Source organism: Syzygium oleosum, unplaced genomic scaffold (assembly GCF_021117445.2).
Source record: "Syzygium oleosum isolate NSW1041296 unplaced genomic scaffold, Sole_v2.1 Sole_v2.12, whole genome shotgun sequence".
NCBI classification, from domain to species: Eukaryota; Viridiplantae; Streptophyta; class Magnoliopsida; order Myrtales; family Myrtaceae; genus Syzygium; species Syzygium oleosum.
Genome location: NW_026607496.1, coordinates 5,472,398 through 5,497,880, shown reverse-complemented (window position 1 = coordinate 5,497,880; position 25,483 = coordinate 5,472,398). Strand labels below are relative to the sequence as shown.

The window sequence follows — 25,483 nt, the reverse complement described above, 5'->3', positions numbered from 1 at the left end:
AAGTGCCAATGGCGAGAAATTCTTGCCAAATTAATATATAGCTTTTATAATTAAAATTTTAATCTGAGTTGAATTTAAAAAAAAAACATTCTACGTGGCATTTTCATGTGTATATTTTGATTTTTAAAATATTTTTTCTGATTTGTTTCTTTTTTTCCTTCTTTTCTTTTTTTCTTTTCTTTCTTCTTCTTCTACCTTTGGCCAGCGACCGGACACCAACCACCGGCCATGGCCGGTAAAAATTGAAAAAATATTAAAATATTATTAAAAATTATCCCCGTCAGCGCCGACGTGCCACGTAGGACTGAGAAATTAATAAAATATGGCCACGTCAGATTTCCGGCGACCTAAGTCAGAGTTGGCACTTAAGTGATCATTTTTTTTAAAATATGGCACTTAAGTAATCCGAAAAAAACTTTTTGCACTAAAATGAGCATCGTACACAAGTTTTGGCACTTCTAGTGTTCTTCCCCCAATTGTTGGTAAGCAACTCAAATGAACGTTAAAAAAAAGAAAATATTAATCTCAATTGGAGTGATTACCAACTTTTCTCCAATTAAGTTAGAGACTGTTTTTACATTTTCAACTCTTATTCAACTTAGTTATTAATATTCATTTGGTCTTCTGTTTTAAATTACCAACTTCTTTTATTTCTTACAAAAAAATGTATTTTTTTATTTATCTTTTTGTAACTTTTCTATACCTTTCTTAGCAATGCTTTAAATTTACCCTCTATTATATGAAATTACCAACCTTATTATATAACTTAGTAACTTTTATTCAATTAAGTTATCAACTTGTTTCGAGTTTGCTCAACATTTTTTTGAATTTTTTGAATTTACTAATTTTTCTATTGATTTATAACTATTTACCTTACTTACCAACCCTTTTTTAACTATCAAATTACTATCTAAACGTTGCGATACTAACTCTTACTTGAGTTAGTTACCACTATTTATTTTCTTTTTAAAATTACCAACTTCTCTTATTTTTTATGAGAAAAAAACTTCAATTATTATTTACCAACTTTTATTTAAATTTCTTGTCAACATTTTAAATCTATCAATTATTATATGAGATTAACAAACTTTATTTGGTGACTTACCAACTCTATTGCCAATAAAGTAACCCAATTGAAAAGTAGATAAATTAAAATAATAAATGTTGGTAATAATTCAAATGAGAATTGATAATCTAAAACTAACAATTAAACGTTAGTAAGTAACTGAAATGAAAATTGGTAATCCAAAATCAGTTTAGTAAGTTAATATGACAAAAGTTGGCAAACAGTATAATTTAGATTGGTAATTTTATATTAGAGTTTGTAAATTCAAAACGTTGGTGAGTTATGCAAATAAAAATTTGTAAGTTAGAATAAAGATTGCTAATTTGCGAACTACCAAAAAGAGTTGCGATTTGATAAAAATGTTGGTAAATGACCAACAAGTTACCTAAAAAAATCACTAGCCATTGGTAATACCAACAGTTTTTTGACACTCTTAAACACTTATTGAAATTTACCGACGTGAATCATTTATCCCGCACGGCACCATCTTTGTTGTTTTAATACATTTCGACAATTGATTTATGAGGACATTTTTATCAACTATTGAGATTTGTCAAGGCACCGAAGGAAGTACTATGCAAGGCAAAGCATTTTCACCCAGAGAGCGACAAGGTCAACCATCCTTTCGAAGAGCTCTTGAAAATCTCTATGTGTGAGTATGCATGTACGAGAGATCCTACAACATCCTAATCTTGACAATACACAGTAAAGGGAAGGAAAGAAAGAACTAACTTCATATATCAAATCAAAACCAAACTATGGACTCTGCTTTATAGTATGGCATCATCCTGTCTATTGCCAGAGTCATCAATGGCCAAGGAATGTACATTTTGATCATGGAGGGGAAAAAAGGTAAAAAGTTTACTTATCTTCTCGACCGGATCTCTCTTTCTCCGTCTGCTCTGTTTCCGACAGCATCCCTTGCTCGTATGCGAACTGAGTAATCAGAGCCACTAGAATCGCCCCGAGGACCGCAACTTTTCTCCAATCAGGTGAGGACGAGATGAAAGAGTCGGCGATCCCGGCGACCAGGATGCCGATCAGCACGACGTAGATGTTCTCGACCCGGCGCTCTGTTTCGTGACGTCTTGGATCTTCTTTGCCTCCTCCTTGGCTTTTGCCTTCTCGACCGGCTTCTTCTCGGTGAGACTCTTGAAGAAGAGCCCCTCATTGCGGTCCTTCTCGACCTGTCCCTCAAATTCCGCCAACTTGTTGCTCTCCTCGATCTCCATTCTGTTGAGCTCCATGGATTCTTCAAATGCTTGCATTCTGCTCTCTATGTTCTCCATTATCTGCCAATAATACGTAAAGGAAGATATACATGTGCTTTCAAAAAGATACCGGAAAAAACATGTCTCCTTGTAAACATGAAAGCAATATCAAGATATATCTTCTTACTATAAAAGGTGCACACGCTAGCGTGCATACAAAAAATCAACATTTAAAAGATTTTGCAAGATCAACTTATTATAATTATTTAAATTACTAACTAATGAAAAAGATATTATTTACACAATGTGGAGAAACTATACATGTACACAATGTAAAGAGAAATTTTTTTTTAGAAAGGTAGAAAAAATTCATATTTTAAAATTGAAATACATGAAAGAAAAAAAATTATAAATTTATGAATCTTCGTATTTTTTTATTCACTGGATAATTATAAAATAACTAATTTAAGATATTTTTGGGAATAAAATGGACTACAATATCCTAAGGAATAAGGTCCCTTTGTTTTATATAAAAGTATAGATGCTAATTAAAAACTTCTGCATACGTGCTCATAGAAAATGTAACGTTAGAAATCTCAAACTAAATGCCTATCTACTTTTGTTTTTTCAAAAGTAAAAAACAACTTTTGCCTCGCCAAAGTTCAAATATTATTCAAGTTTTAAAAGATTGTAAAAAACTTTACAACTATGTACCAAAATTTCTAAATGGTGAAATTTTCGGATGTTTCAAATCAGGAAAAAGTCAAAATGCGTTAGTCACAAGATTTAGATCAAGCTAAAGGTAAAACTCTATTCAGGCACGCCCTAAAATTTGCATCGCGGACAATTGAATTAAACTAAAAAAAGGTAAGGGCAACTATGGAAAACACGAACGTGTCCTCACTTTTCCTCCGTTAAGGAAGTACTCCATTTCATTCCTAACCATGGTAATCCAGCAAGGACAAGGAAATAATGGAAACCCAAAATACAGGTCGAGACAGTAGAAAGTAATGCATATAACGTATGCACACGCCTAACACTGATGTCATGATATAACCAACCAATCGGCATTACCGATTATTGACATGCTATCAATCTCATCATACTTGACAGCATTGTGTATATCCATCCCACTTGTGATCGGCCAATTGCACCACGTGTCTCTATTACGTGATATATCTATCGTACAAAATACTTCTTTTTAAACAGAGGGTGCAAAAGATCACCATTGTTACTTACGCTAGCCCAAAAGTTTATTGTGCAACAACATGCTTAGCATATAAATTAATTCCAAGCATAATATCATAATATCTAGTAAACTGCAACAATTTAGTACCGATCGATATTCTTTTTGGCTTTCCCAAACTTAGAAGGTAGCATTAGAAAAAGAAAAAACCAATTTCGAAATGCTTTTTTTTAAAAATATTTTCCATTTCGACCAATCGCACTCTCTTATCCCACAATCTAATCGGATCCGAAAAAATCATGAAGACGAACAGACCCGGTTACCCGCTTCGTCGAGGCCTCGGAGCGCATCCTCCCCGATCTTGTCGAACTCGGCGCCGGCCTCCTCGCCGAACTGGGTCAGGTACGCCGACCGCTCGTCCAGGTAGTCGGTGAGCCGGACCTTCCGCGCCTGGAGCATCGCGATCCGGGCCAGCAGATCCTGCTTCCGGGCGTCGCCCTCCGGCGGCGGCGGCGGGGGAGGAGGAGGACGAGCCGTCGTGCTTGCATCTGCACAGGGAGAGGGCCTGGCGCTTCCTCTTGGGGCTGGGGTGAAGGAAGGTGGAAAGGTCGGTGGGGGAGAAGGAGGTGTGCAGGGTTTTAAGTGCGATCATCGTTTCGAAAATCTTTTCTTCCGTTGGAAAAATGGGGAAGAAGAAGGAGAAGGAGAAGGAGAAGAAGAAGAAGAAGAAGAAGAAGGGATTTTTCCTTTTTGTCATTTTCTGGGACTGTTTTGGACCTCTCGTCTTTGTGCTGCATTATCTCATTCTTAGATGGTACTAAGTTATAATATTATTATTAGTCAACATGGCGAGTAATAACTTATGAGCGATGATAAATGTCATTAGATCTTAGTCCATCCGTCAAATTGCTCAACTGGGCAAATGGGACATCTCGCTTTTACGGAGAGAGACCCCCGTGCTCTTGCCCTTCACTAGGGACGGTCTAAAACCTGATTAGCAGAAGGTAAAGAGTTCTGAACGCTAGTCGTGGCGGTGAACTCGATTTTCAAATCTAAAATGTGACCATCAACGATCAAAGATTACCGCATCATTATATGTGATCTTTAAAGTCAGTTACAATACTTATGTGGTTCAAATGTTCGGAAATTGGAACCGGTCAATGTAAGAGTGACAGATATTCTGCTTTGTATCCTCTATTTCTAAAACTACCGCTTAACATCCTAGGCTAAAACACCAAGAGTAATAACATTCCAATAGCCTTCTTTCACATCTAAGCCCCAAGCGCCAATCTCTATTTTCCCCTCGTCCTACCACCACAAGCCCTCGTCTCATTTAAGGAAGTTCAAAGACTGTTTGAACCAAATAAGTGCAAAGACAACCTTCAATTTCGAGTGAGAGATGCAGAGACCACTTATATCATTATTCTCTAAGTTTCTATTTAGCAAGCCAACGGAAGAAGTCGTCATGAACACAAGGTAATCTTACCAAACAGCTGTTAGGAAAACGGAATAGGAGCCAGAATCACGATGCGTTGCGCGCTCCATTACCTCCGAGCAAACGCGTGAGTGAAGCTTGATCGACAATTGAGCAACCAAGTAATGAACAATGTCCAACAGAAAGTAATCTTATATGTGTCAGAGAAGGAAAAGGCATAATCTAATAGAAGAATCAACAACTTGCTGTCCAAAATACACCAAGGGAATCGACATATTTACAAACTGCAGGCACATCATCAGGTATGCCAGACGCAAGACACTGAAATATAACTCCAAAGCAGAGGGAAGATAAACAACCAAATTGTGCAGCATCACAGAAACTGAGTTCTGTCAATGAGCAACACCTGTCGCTTTCTTGTATGTATACCGCTTTGCAATCCAGAGATAGACCAAGAAGTTGATCAGGCTCAGAATCGCCAAGAGCCAGTAGAAGTAGTCGAGATGACCCCGGTTCAGATTATCAGGAATCCATCCAAGCTTTCCGTTTTGAGTGGTCACTTTAGTCACGATGGTCACAAAAAGAGTGCTCAGGTAATTTCCCAATGCCACGTTAGTAAGAGAGAGAGCAGAGCACAAGCTTCTCATTGCATCCGGTGCCTGGTCATAGAAAAACTCCAACTGCCCGACAAAAGTAAAAACCTCGGCACAACCAACGAGAAAATACTGAGGGACCTGCCAGAATATCGACATGGGGATGTACTCAAGATCGTAGTGGTTGTTCCTCTTGACAATGGCGAGACGAATGACTTCCAGAACCCCCGCAACAACCATGGCGAAGATAGAAATTACGAGGCCGATGCCCATCCGCTGCAGCTGAGTGAACCCGCGTTCCTTGCCAGTGTATTTCCTGGCATAGGGGACGATAACTCGGTCATATACAGGAGCCCAGAAGATGGCACTCAGAGTGTTAAAGAGAGAGAGGGAAGCCGATGGGATCTTGAAGTGTGGTCCCATGTGCTGGTCCAAAGTGTTGCCTTGAAGAACAAACATCGTGCTCATCTGGCTGTACACGGTCGAAAAGACTATTCCAGATGCCCATACTGGAAGCAACCTGACGATTGATTTAAGCTCCTCCACTCGTGTGACCGTGCAAAGACGCCAGGGATCTGTGTTCCCCTTTATGTTATCGGTTGGGATCTTAACAGCAGCCTTATCAAAGAACCTGCAATTTGAAATTGATTAGCAACCACGGGTTAAACTATCTACGATCGTCAGCATATTATAAGCCTGCTAAAGCCGATTGTGTCAATTTACTACAAATTAAAATGCCCAGTTATAGTTCAGCATTGTAATTGTAAGGCATAATTAGGAGGTAAAAGTGTGCCCAGAAGCATAAGTCACAAACACATCCCAACTTTTTTTATGCGAGACGAGCCAAACAGCTTCTCACGCCACCTATGGTATCGGAAAAGGAGCATCAAATTGTAAATTGTGGAAAGTACTAAAAAGAAGAGATATTTGCTTCTACATGTGGTAGGAGACAGCAAGATGCAACAACAGCGACTGACTTATGCAATCCATATCCTTCGCAGGGACATTTCTCTGTAATTGACTATCCAAATCTACTAGGAATTTAGCCTACTCGCTAAGCTTCAACGTTCATTATTTCGTGGAAACATATCCTAACAGAGACCACTGGTAAATCTGGCATAAATAAATGATGATGTGTACAAATTCCCAGAAAATGTTCGAAATATTTTGAACCTAAAAAAATCAGGGGAGTTAGACACTTACTGCAACTCGTCTGTGTGCTCAAGCTTGCGACTTCCTTTGATAGTGCATTCTGCATCTGCTGTCTCGTGTAGATGAGTCTTGTTAGCTGGAACTTCTACATTCATTTTTCTGAAGGATGCGACTATTACCTGAGCAATCCTTGTGAGGGGACTGCCTCCAGGTTTCTGTATCCTGTACAACCGGGTACCAGAGAAGAAACATACAATTGCAATGGCCAATGCAACTGCTGGGATTCCAAATCCCCATCCCCAACCTACATTCATTTGAATCCACACCAAGACCGAGGATGCAATAAATGCGCCGATGTTGATTGACAAAAAAAACCAATTAAAGAACGAACTCTTCTTTTTCCTCTCAGCTTCATCCATTTCATCGAATTGATCGGCACCAAAGGATGAAACACAAGGCTTGATTCCACCAGTGCCAAGAGCAATCAGATACAGTGCCACAAAGCATGCTGCAGTTTGGGATGTTGAAGGATGGCACTTATCATTTTCACAGGAAGGCTTTAGTCCAGGAACAGAAGCAGATAATGTTAACAGCGTCATCCCCTGCAGAAGAGTTAGAAGATCTATCTTTTTAAAAACTCAGTCAAAAGAAGGGGAAAAAGAATACGCAAAGATGCTTCATATATCTCAGCTTTCATCATCTATACAGGTCTCCCAAATAATCTAGCCGTCCATCTGAACGCGATTCCAAGTTATTCTCCCAAACAAAGGAGCAGAGATGCTCGATCAAAAGACACCATCACAGACACTGGATGCATTTCAATTGACCTTGATACAACTAGAAGGAAAAGAAAAAAAGCCATTATAGTCTATAAAGAGTGAATTAGGAGTAAATCTTCAATATCAGATTCTTTTTTGTTTTAACGGCAAGACCTATACCAAATCTTAGAGTCGTTTTTTTCTTTTGCTAAGAAAATCTTCCTGGTCTTCTTTGGGCAGAAGAAACATTCATGCTTGTAACATCTAATTGGTACCATAATTATCCAGTTGATTTTGAGACAAAGACACGCGTGCATCGAAATGCTTCCAATTTGTACTGCAGTCATCTAAGAACACTTCCAATAGCATTCATATTTTTGGCCATGCTTACCAGAACGCAAACCACTGAAAAGATGGCTATTGTCCAATGTCGTCCCAAGAATGAATCCGCTAGAAAGGCTCCGATCAGCGGAGTAATGTAGCAGGTCCCTGACCACTTGGTAACATTATTGGATGAAGCAACACTACCCTGGTTCAGGCGAATTTTGAGATAGTTCACCAAATTGGCGCCCATGCCATAGTATGCCAACATTTCACAACCTCCGTTTCCTGATGGAAGAATCTTTGTTAGAATGTAACACTCTCAAGGTCATGTAGTTCCAGACACGAGGAATCCTACAACCAGTTCAATATATGGAATGTTAAAGATGGACAAATAGCGCCTCTAAACCATACCCAGAATAAAGCGGCACGCCTTCCAGTTCCCAGTTTTCATCTTGTCGGCAGGATCACCACGGATGGTCACCGTCCCATCTTTTGTGTAAATATCCTCTTCGGCCATGATATCCATCAAACTCTCAATACCCTATGTAACTTCAGAAGAACCACTCGAAAACTCAGCAAGTCAACATCCCAGTAAGCAGGTCGATCTAAAACAGGATCATATCAGGACTCTGGAATCAATAATTTCTCGTCGAACAGGAATAGTTATCAGTAGAATGCTACTTCTATTCGGAAAAGCCAAGAAATATTTCATGTTACTAGTGCCTGCGGTATCTTTCAACATCGACTACTGCACATCCTCCCAATTCAAAAAATAACTATTTAACTTTATTCCATGCACTACAAGCACCACGTTCATGAAGATCGCATCATGGGATTCCTCAATACTTAAATTCAACATGTTTTCAGTGTCGAATCCTGTCTCACAGACCGATTCAGGACGACAAAAGGCCAATAAAATTTGAGAAATTTCAAGCGATCGGCCACTGCAACCCTCGCTTGAGAGATTTCACCACCGCTTTACAAAATAAGTTGGCAATTAGCCGCAAACCGCACTCCAAATATTTGCAGACACGCGCAAACAACCTAAGCACTCTTCAGACGATCGGCGACAAGCTAAAGAACATCCACACGTCAACATTGCCGTGGTTGGAACAGCAGAAAATCAGGACTGTCCACCACTCGCAACGTTAGCGACGACACGAGTGGATTCGAAGCGGGTTAAGAACAGAGAAGAACGCTCGCGCACGCGCGTGCACAGAGAGAGACGCCATGGACGCACCTCGATTTCAGATGGAGAACGAGGCCGATCCAGTAACAGGTGACAACCGGAAGAGCTCCAGCGTTCCCGCACGCACGAGGAGAGGAGGAAGAAGAAGCAGAAGACGACGACGAGAGAACCAAGGCAGTGATCTCATACCATGTGGAGCTCACGTAAAAACCGTTTTTATTAGAGGTGAGCATGGTTTAGGTGGGCGATTCCTACCCTAAAATCGAAAACTGCCCACTAAGGACCGTTTTCGAAAAATTGAAACAGGGAATCGCCCGTTAGTCTCATGGAACTGGTCCCACTAGCCAAGGACGGAGACGGAAAGACGGATGAGGTGAGCATCGACCGAGAAGAGTGAGAGAGTGAGAGTGAGCGTGAGGCGAAAGCGAAAGAAGGTGTTTTTCGGCTCAATGTGAGGCTACGAGCATCGAGCGAATTATATTTAGTTTAAGGAATTAGGATTTTTATTAAAAAAATTAAATAAATAAATTATATTTATTATTATATTACCGGTCCGGTCCCAGTGGGCAGGTGGGCAGTTCCACACCTGGAACTGAGAACCGGACCGGCACCCATCGGTTCTCAAAAATTGGAATCAGGAACCGGATCGATTCCCTTAAGAACCACTGGTTCCAGTCTGGTTCCAGGCAGTCCCGGCCGGCCCCAGGCGGCTTCCGGTTCTTTTGCACACCTGTAGTCTTTATAGCTTCAATACTTTTGGGTTATTGCTACCAAGCCCTTGCAATGTGCGATATTTGCAGATTCCCCCTACGGAATTTTTCGGTATTTGTTTGCCCGCCTGATTCGGGGGCACGAATCTGCGGTTTGGTCATGGGAATTAAAGAAACATGTGAATGTTGAATCTAATCGCTTTCTTTTTGTACTTTTTCTTCTTATTTTTTGCACGTTTAAGTCAACCCCTACTCAAGCGAGCGCCTGTCGAAAAGCTGAGTATACCCTAGGAGTACACGGTATTTGTTGCGGTATCCCACGTCGCTTAAATTTGTTGGGATTTAAGGGTGCGTTTGTTTCATAGAAAATAAGTAATTTGGAAAATATTTTTCAAAAAATAATTACTTATATCACTTACAAAAATAAATGAATGGAAAATCTTTCATTGCATGCAAAAATAGTTAGGAATACATTGTTATTGATGATGAAAACATTTTCCGTTAACTAATTTTTCAAAACAATATAAGCAATCATTTTTCGGAAAATATTTTCCAAATCACTCATTTTCTGTGGTGCATTCATTTCGCAAAAAAATGAATGATTTGGAAAATATCTTCCTTAAAAAGATCACTTGTGTTGCCAAAAAATATAAGTAAACAAAAAATATTTCCATCATCCACGAAGATATTTAGACATAAATTGTTGTCGATAATGAATATATTTTTCGTTGACTAATTATTTCAAATGATACAACTGATCATATTTTTTTTAAAAAAATTCAAATTATTCATTTTCCGCGAAATAACCGAAACCTTATACATTCTTTTCATACATGTCGTCTCCATCCACCTATAAAAGGGTTGGACTTTGTATCTCGGGTGCTGCTCCTAGTTCATTCACCGAGTGTGTATCATTCGTCAAATTCCACCCATCGTTCCTACTCCAACTAATATCCCACGTCACTTGACTATGGAACATACATGCTCTTTATATACATATGGTCTCTCTCGACCTATGAATTTAAACTTTTCGAGTCAGATTTGCGAGCAAATTCTTAATATTCTAGTCATGAATTCCGGGCAGCGGTTGCAAATTTGTTGGGCCAAAAGCGCAAATACCAGAGAGTAGAAGCCCTTCTGAGAAAGCTAGTAGAGTGGACTTGGCAAATTTCGGTGGGCATGCCGGAGCAATTATGAATCCTCGTATGTTGTTTGCGGAAACGAGGATCTGAGATTCTGAACGTTTGACTCTTAGCTGGCACTATCCGGATCCTCAATGCCGTTTTTGGCTTTTTTGTACCTGGAAAAACATACACCGACCAATTTAGGTAAAAAACGACATTCTTGGACAATTTGCATTTCCCACGACAGTGCATAAATGGCTGGCGTTTTTCCTTTACATAGATGCAGCGGAAATATATATGTATTTCGAACATCGACCGAGTACAATCACAGCCGTTGAATTTTGTGAAATCCCCGTGCAATTCATATAGGTAACCACTTTGCCGATTCGTGTGAATTCGAATCGATCGACTATTTACACCCGAGCGCGCCTAACCTAAGTAACTGATGGAGCAGGTGATTTTACGTTCACGCGGAGATGTAAGCAATTGATTGCGATTGACAATTTGTATTACGTCGTCGTATTATTATTGTCAATGCATCTCATTCCTCATCATGACCCCAAATGTATTATTAATAAATTGGTGTCCCGTTCGAGCTATACTCTTTTATTATGTCAAGGACCATTTGTGTCCAATATTTTGAACAATACTGTTTTTGGATTTTTAAAAATCAAGAAAATAAAATGACTCGAAATATTTATATTCAAGTGAAAAAAGAAGAAGAAGAAGAAATTAAGTAAGTATCACCAAACCGTTGAAAAGGTTCTTATTTTTTGTGTTTGTGTTTGTGTTTATTAATAAGGGGTGTACTAAATTAAAATAGCTAGTCTTTTTAACTTTACTATTAACCTTTAATAGGTAAAAGAATAATAATAATATAGTGACTTGGTGATGTGTGTTGCGCGAAGCACGTGTCTCGAGGCACTCGGGTGGTAAGTGTCTTCAGATCTTACACCGGATTTATTTAATTACAATCTTATTAGCGAGCATTTTCAAAACACTCATTAACCATACATAATAGTAAAGAATTTCATTTTCAATGCATCAAGTGTGCACGGCACTAAGAAAATAGTGTTTCGAAAATGATGTAATTTTTTTATAAAGATGCTTAACATGTGTTCTTGGGACATTTGTTAATAATATCCATTTAATTAGGAGGTGATGGTATAGGAAATTAAATATGATGATATTTTGTTTTACTATCAACCTTTAATTGCTGGGAGAGGGAATCCCGCGCAAATCCGCTGGGATAGGGAATCTTGATTCCGGAAATGGAAGTCAACGGGTATATATATATATATATATATATATATATATATATATATATATATATATATATATATATATATTTATTTATTTATTTATTTCTCAGATTATTTTTGGCTCAAGCTGGTATATATATTTATATATGTAGAGGACAGACTGTCAGATCAATGCCCAAAATTACTTACCAAAGTTTGATTTATGTTCAACAAAAAGAAAAAGATTGATGGATTTCCAAGTGAACAGTAGGACATCGAAATCGATTCAATTTCTCACGTCATCGAGTAAATTTCAAGTTCGTACTACATCTTAAAGAATTTCTTGGGATTTTTTGAGAACCCGACTAATCCCTAATTGAGCACGACAGTCTGCCCATCCCGCACACATAGGTCTGTACTTCCAGAGTTACGCCAAAAGAATGCTCATGCGTGGTGGTCCGAACCAAAATTTTAAGCGAGGAGGACGACCACTCTTATTACTTAAGCAACCCCATAAATCATGATGCGTCTTACTGAATTTCATGAAATCGGTGTGCATTTGGCGAACTTGAAACCTCTGGTTTCCTAGTCATAAAAAAAATAAATAGGAAATTGGATAGATCGTCGATTTGTAATGTACAACCATTGAATTAAGTACGTTGCTCATAAAATGGTGGTGAATCGATTTTCATACTCAGGAGGTTCAATTAGCTGAACTAGGGATCAATCTACTTTGGCAATGAAACTCTCCAAACTAGTTTTGACATTTACAAACATCTTTTTTACTTGAGTAGTTTAAAAAAATAACAGGGTCACTTCTTAATAAGAGTTCTGTTAATGAATGTCCACGAGACGACACTTGTTAAGTAACTAAATAAGGAAGTATGTTTGACCAAAAAAAATAAAAATAAATAAGGAAGTATATCGATTCTCAATACATTAATTATTTTCGTGATATGTGTAACCAATACTTTCGAAATCAAACGTTCTCTTATTTGATCTAGAGCTCATCAATATGATTATGATAGTATAAAAAATAAGGAAAAATGACATAAATGTTTCTTGAATTTTAATCCAATGTGCAACGTTGTCTCTGAATTTTTAAATTATTTAATGTGGTCCCTGAACTTTTGGTATATATTTAAATTTGTCCCTCGACTATATGAAATTGTTCATTGTTGTCCGTAACATTTTTAAACTAAATTGAACATATACCAAAAGTTCATCGATTCCTATTGCTTATTAGATAAGATGAGATGTTAGTTTCTTTCGTGCAACCTACTCTTGCATATGCAGTTGGTGTCCTTACTCAATTTATGTACTTTATATGTATCCCTCATCTCGAAATAAGAATTTTGCAGCATCTTAAGTCATCTCCTTGACATCATCTTATTTTTGTATATGAAGATGCAATGGGAATTGAGGTTGAAAAGACCAAAGGAGTCAATGAACCACCCGCGAAGTTGAGAGGTTCCGGACACATCAATATTACCTACCAAACAAAAGACTTGTTTGGGAAGACCATCTAATTCCCCGGGAAGACCAAAGGAGCTAATGAATTACCTATTGAAATTCTTGAGGAAATTGAGAGGTTCTAAACACATCGATGTTACCTACCAAATAAAAGGCTTGTCTAGGAAGACTATATAATTTTTTAGGGATCATATTGAATAAATTAAAAATTCAACAATAACATTGCACGTTGGATCAAAATTGATGGATCATATTAAATAATTTAAAAACGCAAGAACGATATTGAATATTGAATCAAAATTGATTGACTATTTGTATAATTATTCCTAAAAACAAAAATTTTGATGATGATGTGGTTGTCGTTGTCATAAATTAGACGTATGACTTACAAGATCGATCATCGGGTTGCGGGCGATCTGGAGATGACGTTTGAATGCATGATTTAGCTGGAGAAAAGAAAAATTGATGGCCCATTGATGATGGTTTTTCTGTGCTCCTTGTCCTTGGCATGCTCTCATATCTGCTTCTGTTTCATCACTATTTGTGCAATTGTGTTGCTCACAAAACGACGACAAAGATTTGCTTTTTTTGAAAATTTGAACCTCAAACTTTATAGTAAGGGTTGTTGAAGCAAACGCGGAAAAAATAAATACAGAATACAAGGATTTACGTGATTTGATTACAAGATGATCTACGTCCACGGGCGAGGCAAAACAAGATTCCACTATAATCAAAGAGAGTACAGTTTTAAGAAGTCAGAAAACGACTTAACAAAACCTCATGGCTCACTGATCTCTCCCAAAACGAAAATCTCTCTTAATCAATAAAAAAACCTAGCCGCAGTATAAATAGAGCTTCCCAAAAAATTTCCTCGGGGACATAGTCCCCGAACCCCCCAAGACACTGGTTCGCTTGCTCCAGCTTGGGCGGACCGCCATAGAGATTTGTTCGCTTGCTCCGGGTTGGGCCTATCGGCCCAACCCTCCACGTCACGAACTAAATCTCAAATTTTTCCCCACTTTTGGATCGCACAAAAAATATGTCGGGTCGAGTGATGAACCGGACCGAGTACATAAAATTCAAGACATATTTAACAAGGGTGAGCATGATTAGAGTGTGCGATTCCTATTCTAGAATCACGAACCACCCACTAAAGACAAGTTCCAAAAAATTGAAATCTGGAACTGGATCACCAATCCGATTCGATTCCTAAATGGGTCCATGGAACCGGTCCCCAATCCTTATAGATTCACAATCAGACTACAAACATGGTGAGTGATATATTCTCTGAAATTATCTGCTAACAGAGGCTCAAGTAAGTGCATAATCACCTAGAGTCACAACTAGAGCAAGAGCAAAAGGCAACGACAAGCCAGAAACTGGCAAATCCCGGGCTAAACTTCAACATAATTTGAAGCACCCTAGGTTAGAAATCAAATTCGCCAACAACAGAAAAAGAATGAGTACCCTTAAGTAGAAAATTTCACTCGGTTGCGATTTTGCAACTTAGCAACAGAGTTGAAGGCGAGGCGAGAGCTAGATACGAGATGTGAGGGAGGGCCGAAGGCAAGGCGCGAGGCGATTATGAGTCTGCGACGCAGCGACAGAGTTGAAGGCGTGGCCGCGTGAGACTCTCACAATGAGAGTGAGATAAGGCTAGGGTTTCTTTCTTTTGTTTCTATTTTGAGGATTGCGAGACGCAAGACTATAGGGTAAATGGCAAAAGGCATGCGAGAAAAATTAAATTTTTGTAAATATATATGTATGTGTGTGTGTGTGTGTGTGTGTGTGTGTGTGTGTGTGTGTGTATATACCACTCTGGTTCAGGTGAGCAGGTCCACACTTAAAACCGGGAATTGGACCGACTCCATGGGAACCGCCGATTCTGGGTAGGTCCTAGGGGTGAGCATGGTCCGGGTGGGCGGTTCCCACCCCGGAACCATGGACCGCCCGCTAAGGACTGGTTCAAAAAAATTGGAGCCGAGAATCGCCCGTCGGTTCCATGGACCCACCCGAGAACCAGATCGCCGGTCCGGTCCGATTTTCAGGTAAGTCCATGGAACCGGTCCCACCAAGTTTTCGAAGGACACTTTCAATAATAAGACTGCAACCAATTGCACGCAAAGAACAATGCCAATTGCACGCAAAGAAGCTGAGAAATTCATCATCCTTTCAGAGGACACTTTCAATAACAAGATTGCAACCCACAAAACGCAAAGAAATTCACAGAAAGACCAGTACTTTCACGACCAAATCACTAGCAAATGTCAACAAAGGGCACATGCAATATGGTCTTCAACACCCACAAGTTGCCTGAAAACAACGAGCGATCTTGCAGAAATGGGCATAGTTCACTATAGTTACGAACTTACGCAGGAATAAAAGCAGCAAACAACTTCTCAGGCTTTGAGTACTCTAAAACTCCAAGTTCCAATCTCCTGAAAGCAAAACAACAGTAAGTATAGATGAAGATGATCACACAACATTAGTTATAAATTAGAACTACAAATTGAAATCAAACAATTATTGAAAAATCTCACCACATATATTCCTTTCACTTCAACTTGTAAACTCTATGTACCGTTAATCTCCACGTTAACATGATCCATATCTAACAAAAAGAAGATATTAAATAAAGCATTCACTCATTAGATATACGAAATAATTACAAGATGAAAAGATATTGCCTTACCCAACTCAAACTTTTCCGCGTTCTCGATGCACTCTTCAACATTAATCGGCTCGATAACCGCTCTTAACCAATCTTGAGTGCAAATCAAAGCTTCCAAGACTCTAGGAGTCAAAGAACTTCTAAAGCCATCAAGCACACGACCAGATGTACTGAAGGTAGACTCTGAAGCAACGGTAGTTATAGGAATAGACAAAATATCTCGAGCCATCAAAGATAGAGTTTTAAACTTTTGACCGGTCATGCTCCACCACATCAAAATGTCAAGATCGCGAGCCTCTTCAAGTTCAACTTTAAGATACCGATCGAGTTCAGATAAGTTGCCCTCGGACTTCTTTTTCTCCTCGTTAAGAAAGGCTTCATATGATGGCTCTTGCAAATAGAAACCCAAACCGCAATCTTCCTATTCATTTCCCTCATCGCAATAAGGATCGCAACTACTACCGGCACTAGTAGAACTCAAAAGTTCACCACCCAAATTCTTGTCACAAAAACCAAGAGAAGATTTCTCATAAAATTTAAACAAACGTTCCAGGGTGAACTTCACCTTATCAAACATCTCATCAACTATTGCACTATCATCATAAATGAGTCTACAACAATACCTCACATAATTCATTTTTTTTTCTTGGAGCCAATGCTACAGCAATCAACACCATCATATTCACTTTCTCAAAACTCCCATAGTATTTGTCAAACTTATCTTTCATTTTCACACCCATAACTCTCACACTAGGATCGAAAGCCTTCGCCGCTTCTTTCAGATAATTGAATAAAGAAGCTATTCCCTCAAAATAATCATTTGAAGTGATATACAAAGTCTCGGACATCTTGTTGGTGACATCATAAAACTTCTTCAAAAATTTGCAAAGAATAATGGCATTTTCCCAATCAGCACTATTTGGAGTATCTGAGCTAAGCTCAGTTGAGAAAGAAATATCTTCTTCATCCATCCTTTCAAAAGCTTTTCTTAGCTTTATGGCGGTGTCTAACATTAGGTAAGTGGAGTTCTACCTAGTGGAGAGACATCAAGACAAACTGAACCCTTATAAGTGATCCTTATTTTCTCAATGCAATCTTGAAATGCTTTAGCTCTCATGGAAGAACTTCTCACATACCTAATAATGTTACGAATACGTGCAATAGAATCGCGTATCTCAGCTAAGCCATCCCTCATAATCAAGTTTAATATATGAGCCGTGCACCCCATGTGTAAAACTTCACCATCTAAGGTCAATAGTTTATCTCTTGCAAACTTTACTTTCAAATAACCAATGACAACATCATTCGAACTAGCATCATCCACAGTGATTGTTGACACTTTTTTCTCTATTCCCCACTTGTAAATGCCTTTCTCAACCATTTTCCCAATATCCCTACCCTTGTGACTAGGCATCACCGCAAAATTGATGATTCTTTTGTTCAATTTCCAGTTTTCATCAATAAAATGTGTGGTGAGACATAAATAGTTCAAATTATGAAGGGAACTCCATGTATCAGTCGTGAGTGCGATTCTAGAATTAAGTTTACGAAAGGAAGCCTTCAAACTCTTTTTTTTCACAAAAATACAACTTCATGCAATCTCTAGCCACCGTAAATCGCGACTCATGCTTGAAGAGAGGCTATAATTGATTGGTATAATCATGAAATCCAACACGCTCAACCATCAAAAATGGTTGTTCATCAATTATAATCATTCGAACTAGCATTTCCCTACATTTCTCCTGATCAAACTTCCATGTCGTTAAAAACTAGCACTTCCAGTACTAGTATTTCCCCCTATAATTTGATTCCCATATACTTTATGTGATGCAAACAATTTTTGCTTCTTATCTATATTGCGAGTATACTTAGGGCACTTTCTCAAATGCTTCAACATAGTTGAAGTACCATTATCAACATGGTACAAATACTTGGTCCCACAATAATTGCAAAACATTTGAAGTTTCCCGTTCGCGTCAGTTTTGCCTTTACGAAAATGAAGCCAAGCCACTGATTTTCGCTTACTAGACTGAGGACAAGAACCGGATACCTTATCTGTATTGGATGTCTCTTCAAAGTCATCTTCCTCTCCTTTATGTTCTAGTGATTCTGATTCCATTATTGGTGTTATCTCATCATAGGATTTCTCTACTTCCATTGACATGTTAATAGATCACCTGATCAAACTTCCATGTCGTTAAAAAACTAGCACTTCCAGTACTAGTATTTCCCCCTATAATTTGATTCCCATATACTTTATGTGATGCAAACAATTTTTGCTTCTTATCTATATTGCGAGGATACTTAGGGCACTTTCTCAAATGCTTCAACATAGTTGAAGTACCATTATCAACATGGTACAAATACTTGGTCTCACAATAATTGCAAAACATTTGAAGTTTCCCGTTCGCGTCAGTTTTGCCTTTACGAAAATGAAGCCAAGCTACTGATTTTCGCTTACTAGACTGAGGACAAGAACTGGATACCTTATCTGTATTGGATGCCTCTTCAAAGTCATCTTCCCCTCCTTTATGTTCTAGTGATTCTGATTCCATTATTGATGTCTCATCATAGGATTTCTCTACTTCCACTGACATGTTAATAGATCACCTGCTCAAATCAAGCAACATATCATCAACGGATAAAAGTTAAAGTCATCAAAGATTCAAAACTAAAGCCAGAAAACTTATCTAAACGACTCCGAAACGCAAAAAAATGACGTCCATCACGGCCAAAGGCCGTTTGTATTGATCAGCGGCCCGTTTCCACACAACCTACCAAATTTTAGCCCATTCCAAGCTTGCCCATCTAAGTGCATCATTCTGTAAATGATTTTTAATGGTAGTTTCTCCAACTAAACTACCCATTTACAACCCAGAGCAGCAAATGCAGAGGACAACCGGCGAATTTGACCAACCCACGTCGAGAATCACACGAAACAGAGATGCTACCGAAGAGTTTCTCCAACTAAACTACCTATTTACAACCCAGAGCAGCAAATGCAGAGGACAACCGGCGAATTTGAACAACCCACGTCGAGAATCGCACGAAACAGAGATGCTATCGAAGCACCGAAACAAGCGAAAGAGGAATTCGCACGAAACAGAGATGCTACCGAAGCACTGAAACACGCGAAAGAGGAATTCATGCAGCATAACATCCAAAGCCTAACAAAGTGCATGCGTTTCTTCGCACATGTAGACCCCCACATTCAGGCAAAACGAAGCCACACCCCGCAGAGAATCGAGAGAGCAACAAATGCAGAGGACAACCGGCTAAGAGAGATAGCGAGAGAGCAGACCTGGCAGTCGCAGTGGGAGAGACGGAGATGGAGATGGAGACCGGCGGACCGGACGGAGACGGAGACCGGGAGATGGAGACGGAGACGGTGAGAGTCGAAGAGGAGAGAGTATCAGAGACTGAGAGGCGTCGACCAAGAGTGAGATTGTGAGAGAGAGTATCGTAATTTAGGGTTTTGGATTTTTTTGATTAAAAATTAAATATATTATATTATATATATTATACCGGTCTGGTCCGGGTGGGCGGACGGGCGGTTCCACACCCGGAACCGGGAATCGGATCGGTACCCATCGGTTCCAAAAAATTGGAACTGAGAACCGGACCGAAACCCTTAGGAACCATCGGTTCCGGTCCAGTTCTGGGCTGTCCCGGGTGGTCCGGGTGGGTCCCGGGTGGGTCCTGGGTGGTTCGGGTGGTCCGGGTGGGTCCCGGGTTTTTTGCACACCCCTAGTAGGTCCGGTCTGGTTCCAATTAGTTTTGGTGGTTCCCGGTTCCTTTGCACACTTCTACTTTATATATCCCGAGATAATTTCATTTTAGGCTCCATTTATTTTTCGAAAAATAAATATGATTCGAAAAATATTTTACTAAAAACAATTGCTTGTATCGCTTATAATAATTAGTAAATGGAAAATATTCGCTATTAACAAAAATCTATATCTAAATATTTTCATGGATGATAAAAATATTTTTCGTTCATTCAATTTTATAAGTGATACAAGCGATCTTTTTTAGGAAAAAATATTTTCAAAATCATTTATTTATTTGCAGAATAAATGGAGCCTTAAATTCATTTTTTATTAGATAGTTGGATACAAAGTTAATTGGATGGAGACTACGATGATGCTCTCTTTCACTCTCTGCTAGTGCCGGCTAATTGCTCATCATATCCCTTCCACTCATCATCTTATCTTTTGGACTCGAACTTCACTATCTTTCACTCTCTGCTAGTGCCTGCTAATTGCTCATCATATCCCTTCCACTCATCATCTTATCTTTTGGACTCTCGACAAGTTCCTGCTAGTGCTAGAAAAGTCATAAACCTTTTGTATTGATGTCAATTTAGTCCTAAATCTTTTTTTGGTACCAATTCAGTCATTCCGGCTAATTTTGGCAGGATTTTGCTGATGTGGACACTAAACGGTCTATGTGGCACCGCCGACGCTGACGTGGATAATTTTTAATAATATTTTAAATATTTTTTCGATTTTTAAAATATTTTTCTGATTTTTTTTCTTTTTTTTCCTCATTTCTTTAATCTTTCGCCTAGCTGGTGACCAGTGGCTGGTCGCCTGGCATCGCCAAGGCGAGGCCACCGTCGCCTAAACGAGGCCGCCATCGCCCGCCACAGGCGAAGCCCAAGCAACCCTCACCTGGGCGAGGGCAAGCCCCGACGAGGGTCGGCCTCACCCAGGCCAATTCTGGTGAGGCCGGCCCTCGCCTAGGCCACGGCGCCCTCGCCGAGAGTCGCCTGGGGGAAGGCAACTCTCAGCGAGGCTGCCGTGGCCTGGACGAGAGCCGGCCTCGCCAGATCTGGCTTGGGCAAGGTCGTGCCCCGATCTAGCGAGGGCCGGGCCTCACCTGTGGCGGCGACGGCGGCCTCGTCCGGGCAACGGCAGCCTTGCCCTGGTGAGGCCAGGCGGCTAGCCATGGCCGGTGGCCGGTGTCCGGTCACCAGCCAGGCGAAAGGTTGAAGAAAGGAGGGGAAAAAAAAAGAAAAAAAGGAAAAAAATCAAAAAATTAAAAAAAATTAAAAAAATTGAAAAATATTAAAATATTATTAAAAATTGTCTACGTCAGCGCCGGCAGTGCCACGAGAACGTCTGGCATCCACATCAATAAAATCCGGATAAAATTAGCCGGAAGGACTGAATTGACACAAAAACAAAAGGTTTAAGACTGAATTGACACAAAAACAAAAGGTTTAAGACTGAATTGACACCAAAAAAAGGTTTAGGACTAAATTAGCACCAATGCAAAAGTTTTAGTACTTTTCTGACACTTTTCCCTAGAGATAGGCTCGCCTACTTTTTAAGGGAAAATGATACAAACAATCCCTGAATTTTGACCTAATGTGCAATTTGGTCCCTGAACTTTTAATTTGTTCAATATCGTCCCTGAACTTTTGGTATATGTTTAATTTAGTCCCTAAACTACATGAAAATGTTCAATGTCCATGAACTTTTAATTTGTTCAATGTCGTCCCTAAACTTTTGGTACATGTTTAGTTCAGTCCTTGAACTATATGAAAATGTTCAATGTCCATGAACTTTTAATTTGTTCAATGTCGTCTCTAAACTTTTGGTACATGTTCAGTTCAGTCCCTGAACTACATGAAAATGCTCAATGTATTGAACATTATAATAAAGTTCAGGGACAATGTTGAACAAATTAAAAGTTCAGGAACCAAATTGCATATTGGACAAAAGTTCGGGGACTGTTTGTGTTATTTTCCCACTTTTTAAAGGATGAGTCTGCTCGTTTTTTTTTATTTAATAAAAACATCGAGAGGGTGTTCGAGACTTGCTTGAGCATACAGTAAATCCTCCTCGGCTACGATGGCGTCCCCCATGGTGCGCGCGCACTTGTAATTACTGAAGACACACTGATTAGTATTTTCAGGATTTGCTTCAAGAGAATGCATCAAGACAATGTTTCGAACTCAGTTCTTCAATGAAGAGGATGAAAAACTTACTACTAAAGAAACCCTTGGGGTTGAGTTTGCTCACCTATCACGACGTTTGCCGATCGCATTTTCCCTCCAGAATAGCAAAAGGAAAAGAATAGACTAGGAATATATGGAGATAAAGATTGAATCCACTAAACTCAAAGAAGAAAATTAGTATACTTAATTAAGCTATTTCAGATTTGGTCAAGAAGAATTTTGCTTTCGAGATAGTTCCGTATCAATTGAACATACCCGATATATGTTAATCTCTCATCTTAGTGGTAGCTGTTATCTCAAAGACATGGGCACGTAAGATGTGTTAGATCTCTAATAAGGGCAATGCGAATCACCTTTTAGTTCAATTTACTTACTAAAATTGAGAAGATCCTAATCCTAAAAAGAGAATAATTTCGTCGCGATCTGTGTATAATGCAGGGGCATAACCGAAGTCAACTTCGTTTCTCGCCTAACCAAGTTCTGCTTGACTATCAAGCTTGTTCTTTATTTCTAAGATTCAACTAATGTCCATCTGTTCTTTTTTTATAATGCTGGACCTCCTAAACGACAGCAAACTGGCTAGGTCCAATTTTTTGGTCAAGAATTTGGCTTGGTCCAATTGGTTGCACAAAAAATTTCCATAGAAACCAAGATGGGCCCTAATTGATGGACACAATGAAAGTGGAAGATATTGGCAGAGAAGATTTAAAACATTTAGTGGACAGCCTAGAAATAGAAAAATCATTTTTCACAAAACCCATTTGACGAAGAATAAATTCGAAATAGTCTTTCTTTTTTGTTTCTTTTATAAAGAAAAATAAGATGAAATGGCTTTTATTTCACCTTTAGCATAATTTATATGTTTGGAATGAATCCATTTTTAATCAAACGGATGTATCTAGGGAAAATTCAATTTGAAGCAACTATTCCCTAAATATTATAAGTCGCGAATTTTTTAATCAATAGGTAATGTTACTCCAGTACCCAACCAAAGGGCCACTACAATACCAATAAAAAATACAGTTTTCACTACTGAACGATGAAATGGATTTCGAAATTTATTAACATTCTCGAAAAAGGCACTGTTAATAACTCTGTGGGTACTGAAACCATTAGAAGAACACCTGGATATTTAGTTGAGCCCGTCAAGTAGGTTTTCTCCTCATTCAAAGAAAAGGGGGTGTGTGCTCCTTTTACTGTCTTTTATGAATATGTAGGAAACCAAAATTTAACTTTTCTAAGCAGATTGTGATTAAACTCATCTTTCGTTTCAGGAAGAGCAGTTATTTCCAGCAGGTAAAAACTATTGTAGACTGCAAAATTACCCTTTTTTCTTGTGTGCTTAAGAAGATGGAAATGACCAGAAATGGTCACGCAATCAGTGGGAAGGAGGGTATGGTGCTGTGAGTGGTTCCTCTTTACCCACCTTCGGTTTCATCTTATTGCATTCCAAAACTCATGATGATGTCTGCTTCTTCCTTAGAGAAAACTTGAAGATAGGTACTTGTCAACCAAAATTGTCAAATTGTGTCTATGCAATGCAACCGTGAAAGGTTTAAATTTAAGCCGTCGGTAACTAGTACAATGTATAACAATTATCTCATCATTACTCTCATATTTCTGAGTTGATCTACTTTTGTAGAACATAAGATGTGAATGTAATAACCACACGAAATAGATAATTATATATATGGAAAGCGGGTCGAAACAATTTCGACTTTCGTATGGAGCTCATTTTGGTACCAAAATTTTTTGCCGGGTTCCTTCAGTACCATTTTTGAAAAAAAAAACGATCACTTAAATGCCAATTTTGATTTTGGATGCCGGAAATCCGACGTGGCAATTTTTCATTAATTTTCCAACTCACGTGGCTTGCCTAGTCAGCATTAATAGTTTCAAACGATGTCGTTTATATGTTTGCCCTAAATATAAACCCTAATTTGGACAAATCCAAGCCATTTCCCCAAATTTTTCAAAACCTATTTCAAGCAAGACTTAATGAAGCCAGCACGATTGATTGAGTTTAGAAGGACTACTTGAAGCAATCAAGGACTGAACCTGAACAAGAAAGTCATGAAAGCAACTTCGAGGATTGGATTTAACAAGTGAAGCAATGGCGGCCGCAGCATGAGCTTTTCAGAGATGGCTTCCAAAAACAAGGGCGAACAAAGGTTGGCCCGACGGAAAGCAGCGGTGGCGGCGGTTTTCTGGCGATTTGAGGACAATGAAGAAGACCCAATATGAATCACTATCTCGAACAAAAACTCCTCGAAATAGAGTTCAGCTTCGTCATTCCGACGAATACCTTCCTTGCAAACTCAATTTCCCCCTCTACAGCGCAACCAATGGCAATGGAACTTGGCACTTCAGTAATCTGGCATACTAAAGTGAGTGCCGTACGAAAGTTATGACACTTCTAGTGTCATTTTCCCCATCGAATAACCTTTTTTTCCCTCCTAAAGTTTAAATTGTCAAGAGAAGTGTTGGACAAACTTTTTTTTCCATAAGCTTGAACTGTTAGAAACGTATTACTAAAGTATTTGTAACATATTTCTCAGCGCTCTCCCTGGCGTGCAAGCTAGTCCCCTGTAATTCAAGACTTGTCTCTATGTTATGAAATGGGCACGGCTCCTATGTTGTGTGAGTAAGTTGTGAACTCGCCATGAGTAATGAGTTTGAGAGTGACTACCAAATTGAACTCTTAACAGGCGCTTAGATACCGGGTTTTTTCACTAAATGTCGTTGCCCAAGCTCGCCCAAAATGCCTTCGTGCCTAGGGCCGTCAGGCTCATGATCATATCTATTGGGTTCCTTTGTCTCCATTTATGTCTTTTCTTTTTCTTTTCCTTGCCTTCAAATTTCCCACTGAAGCATGAAAATCATTCTCATTTATACAAATTAAAAAAAAAACAAATTTTATGGTAATACTTCTGATGGTGTTTGATGATTTAAGATGTTAAGAGTTTTCTTTTTTCTAATCCACGGGTACGATCATAATTAACTGGCTGCATGGATAAGAACTAAGTACAACAACTCACCGTCATGGCCCCCACTTAAATTCGAGTTCCCCACATCAGGAATTTTAATTCAGTTCTTAACTTTTCAATTCATTGTACGGTAGTCAATTCTAGTCAATTAAGTTCTAAATTCATTGTACGGTAGTCAATTTAGTTCTTAACTTTTCAATTTCGCTAACATAGTTCTAAATCTTTGCGCAAAATTACAATATAATTATTTCAGCCAATTGTTGCTTGAAATTACTAGCATGACATCTAGTCATTGCCACGTCCAACGTGGTATGCAAACATGGACAACGTTATTTGAAATTACGTCCTATGTGGACTATCGCGTCCTCGAATTCCGACGGCAATTGGCCAGAATGACT

At 39.0% G+C, this 25,483-nt stretch overlaps 2 protein-coding genes across 5 annotated transcripts in view; both read right to left on the bottom strand.

Moving 5' to 3' along the window:
• Window positions 1-1,806: 1,806 nt before the first annotated feature.
• Window positions 1,807-4,204, bottom strand: LOC115672194 (uncharacterized). Its single transcript, XM_030593972.2, is given in 4 exon segments — window positions 1,807-2,121; window positions 2,124-2,358; window positions 3,779-3,989; window positions 3,991-4,204. Coding segments are annotated over 4 exon segments (765 nt in total). The 5' UTR covers window positions 4,116-4,204; the 3' UTR covers window positions 1,807-1,927.
• An 822-nt stretch (window positions 4,205-5,026) lies between these two features.
• Window positions 5,027-25,483, bottom strand: part of LOC130139579 (protein NRT1/ PTR FAMILY 8.1-like) — an 84,975-nt gene continuing 64,518 nt past the window's right edge. Inside the window, exons 1-5 of one of the 4 annotated variants that reach the window (XM_056316821.1) lie at window positions 8,966-9,113; window positions 8,137-8,330; window positions 7,793-8,010; window positions 6,695-7,245; window positions 5,027-6,122 (exon numbers count right to left, since the gene is read on the bottom strand). In XM_056316821.1, coding sequence (XP_056172796.1) covers window positions 5,291-6,122; window positions 6,695-7,245; window positions 7,793-8,010; window positions 8,137-8,251 — 1,716 coding nt within the window. In that variant the 5' untranslated portion in view covers window positions 8,252-8,330; window positions 8,966-9,113 and the 3' untranslated portion in view covers window positions 5,027-5,290. Of the gene's footprint in view, window positions 6,123-6,694; window positions 7,246-7,792; window positions 8,011-8,136; window positions 8,331-8,965; window positions 9,114-25,483 lie in introns of those variants that run through there. The other 3 variants (XM_056316823.1, XM_056316822.1, XM_056316824.1) reach the window with 3 other exon arrangements.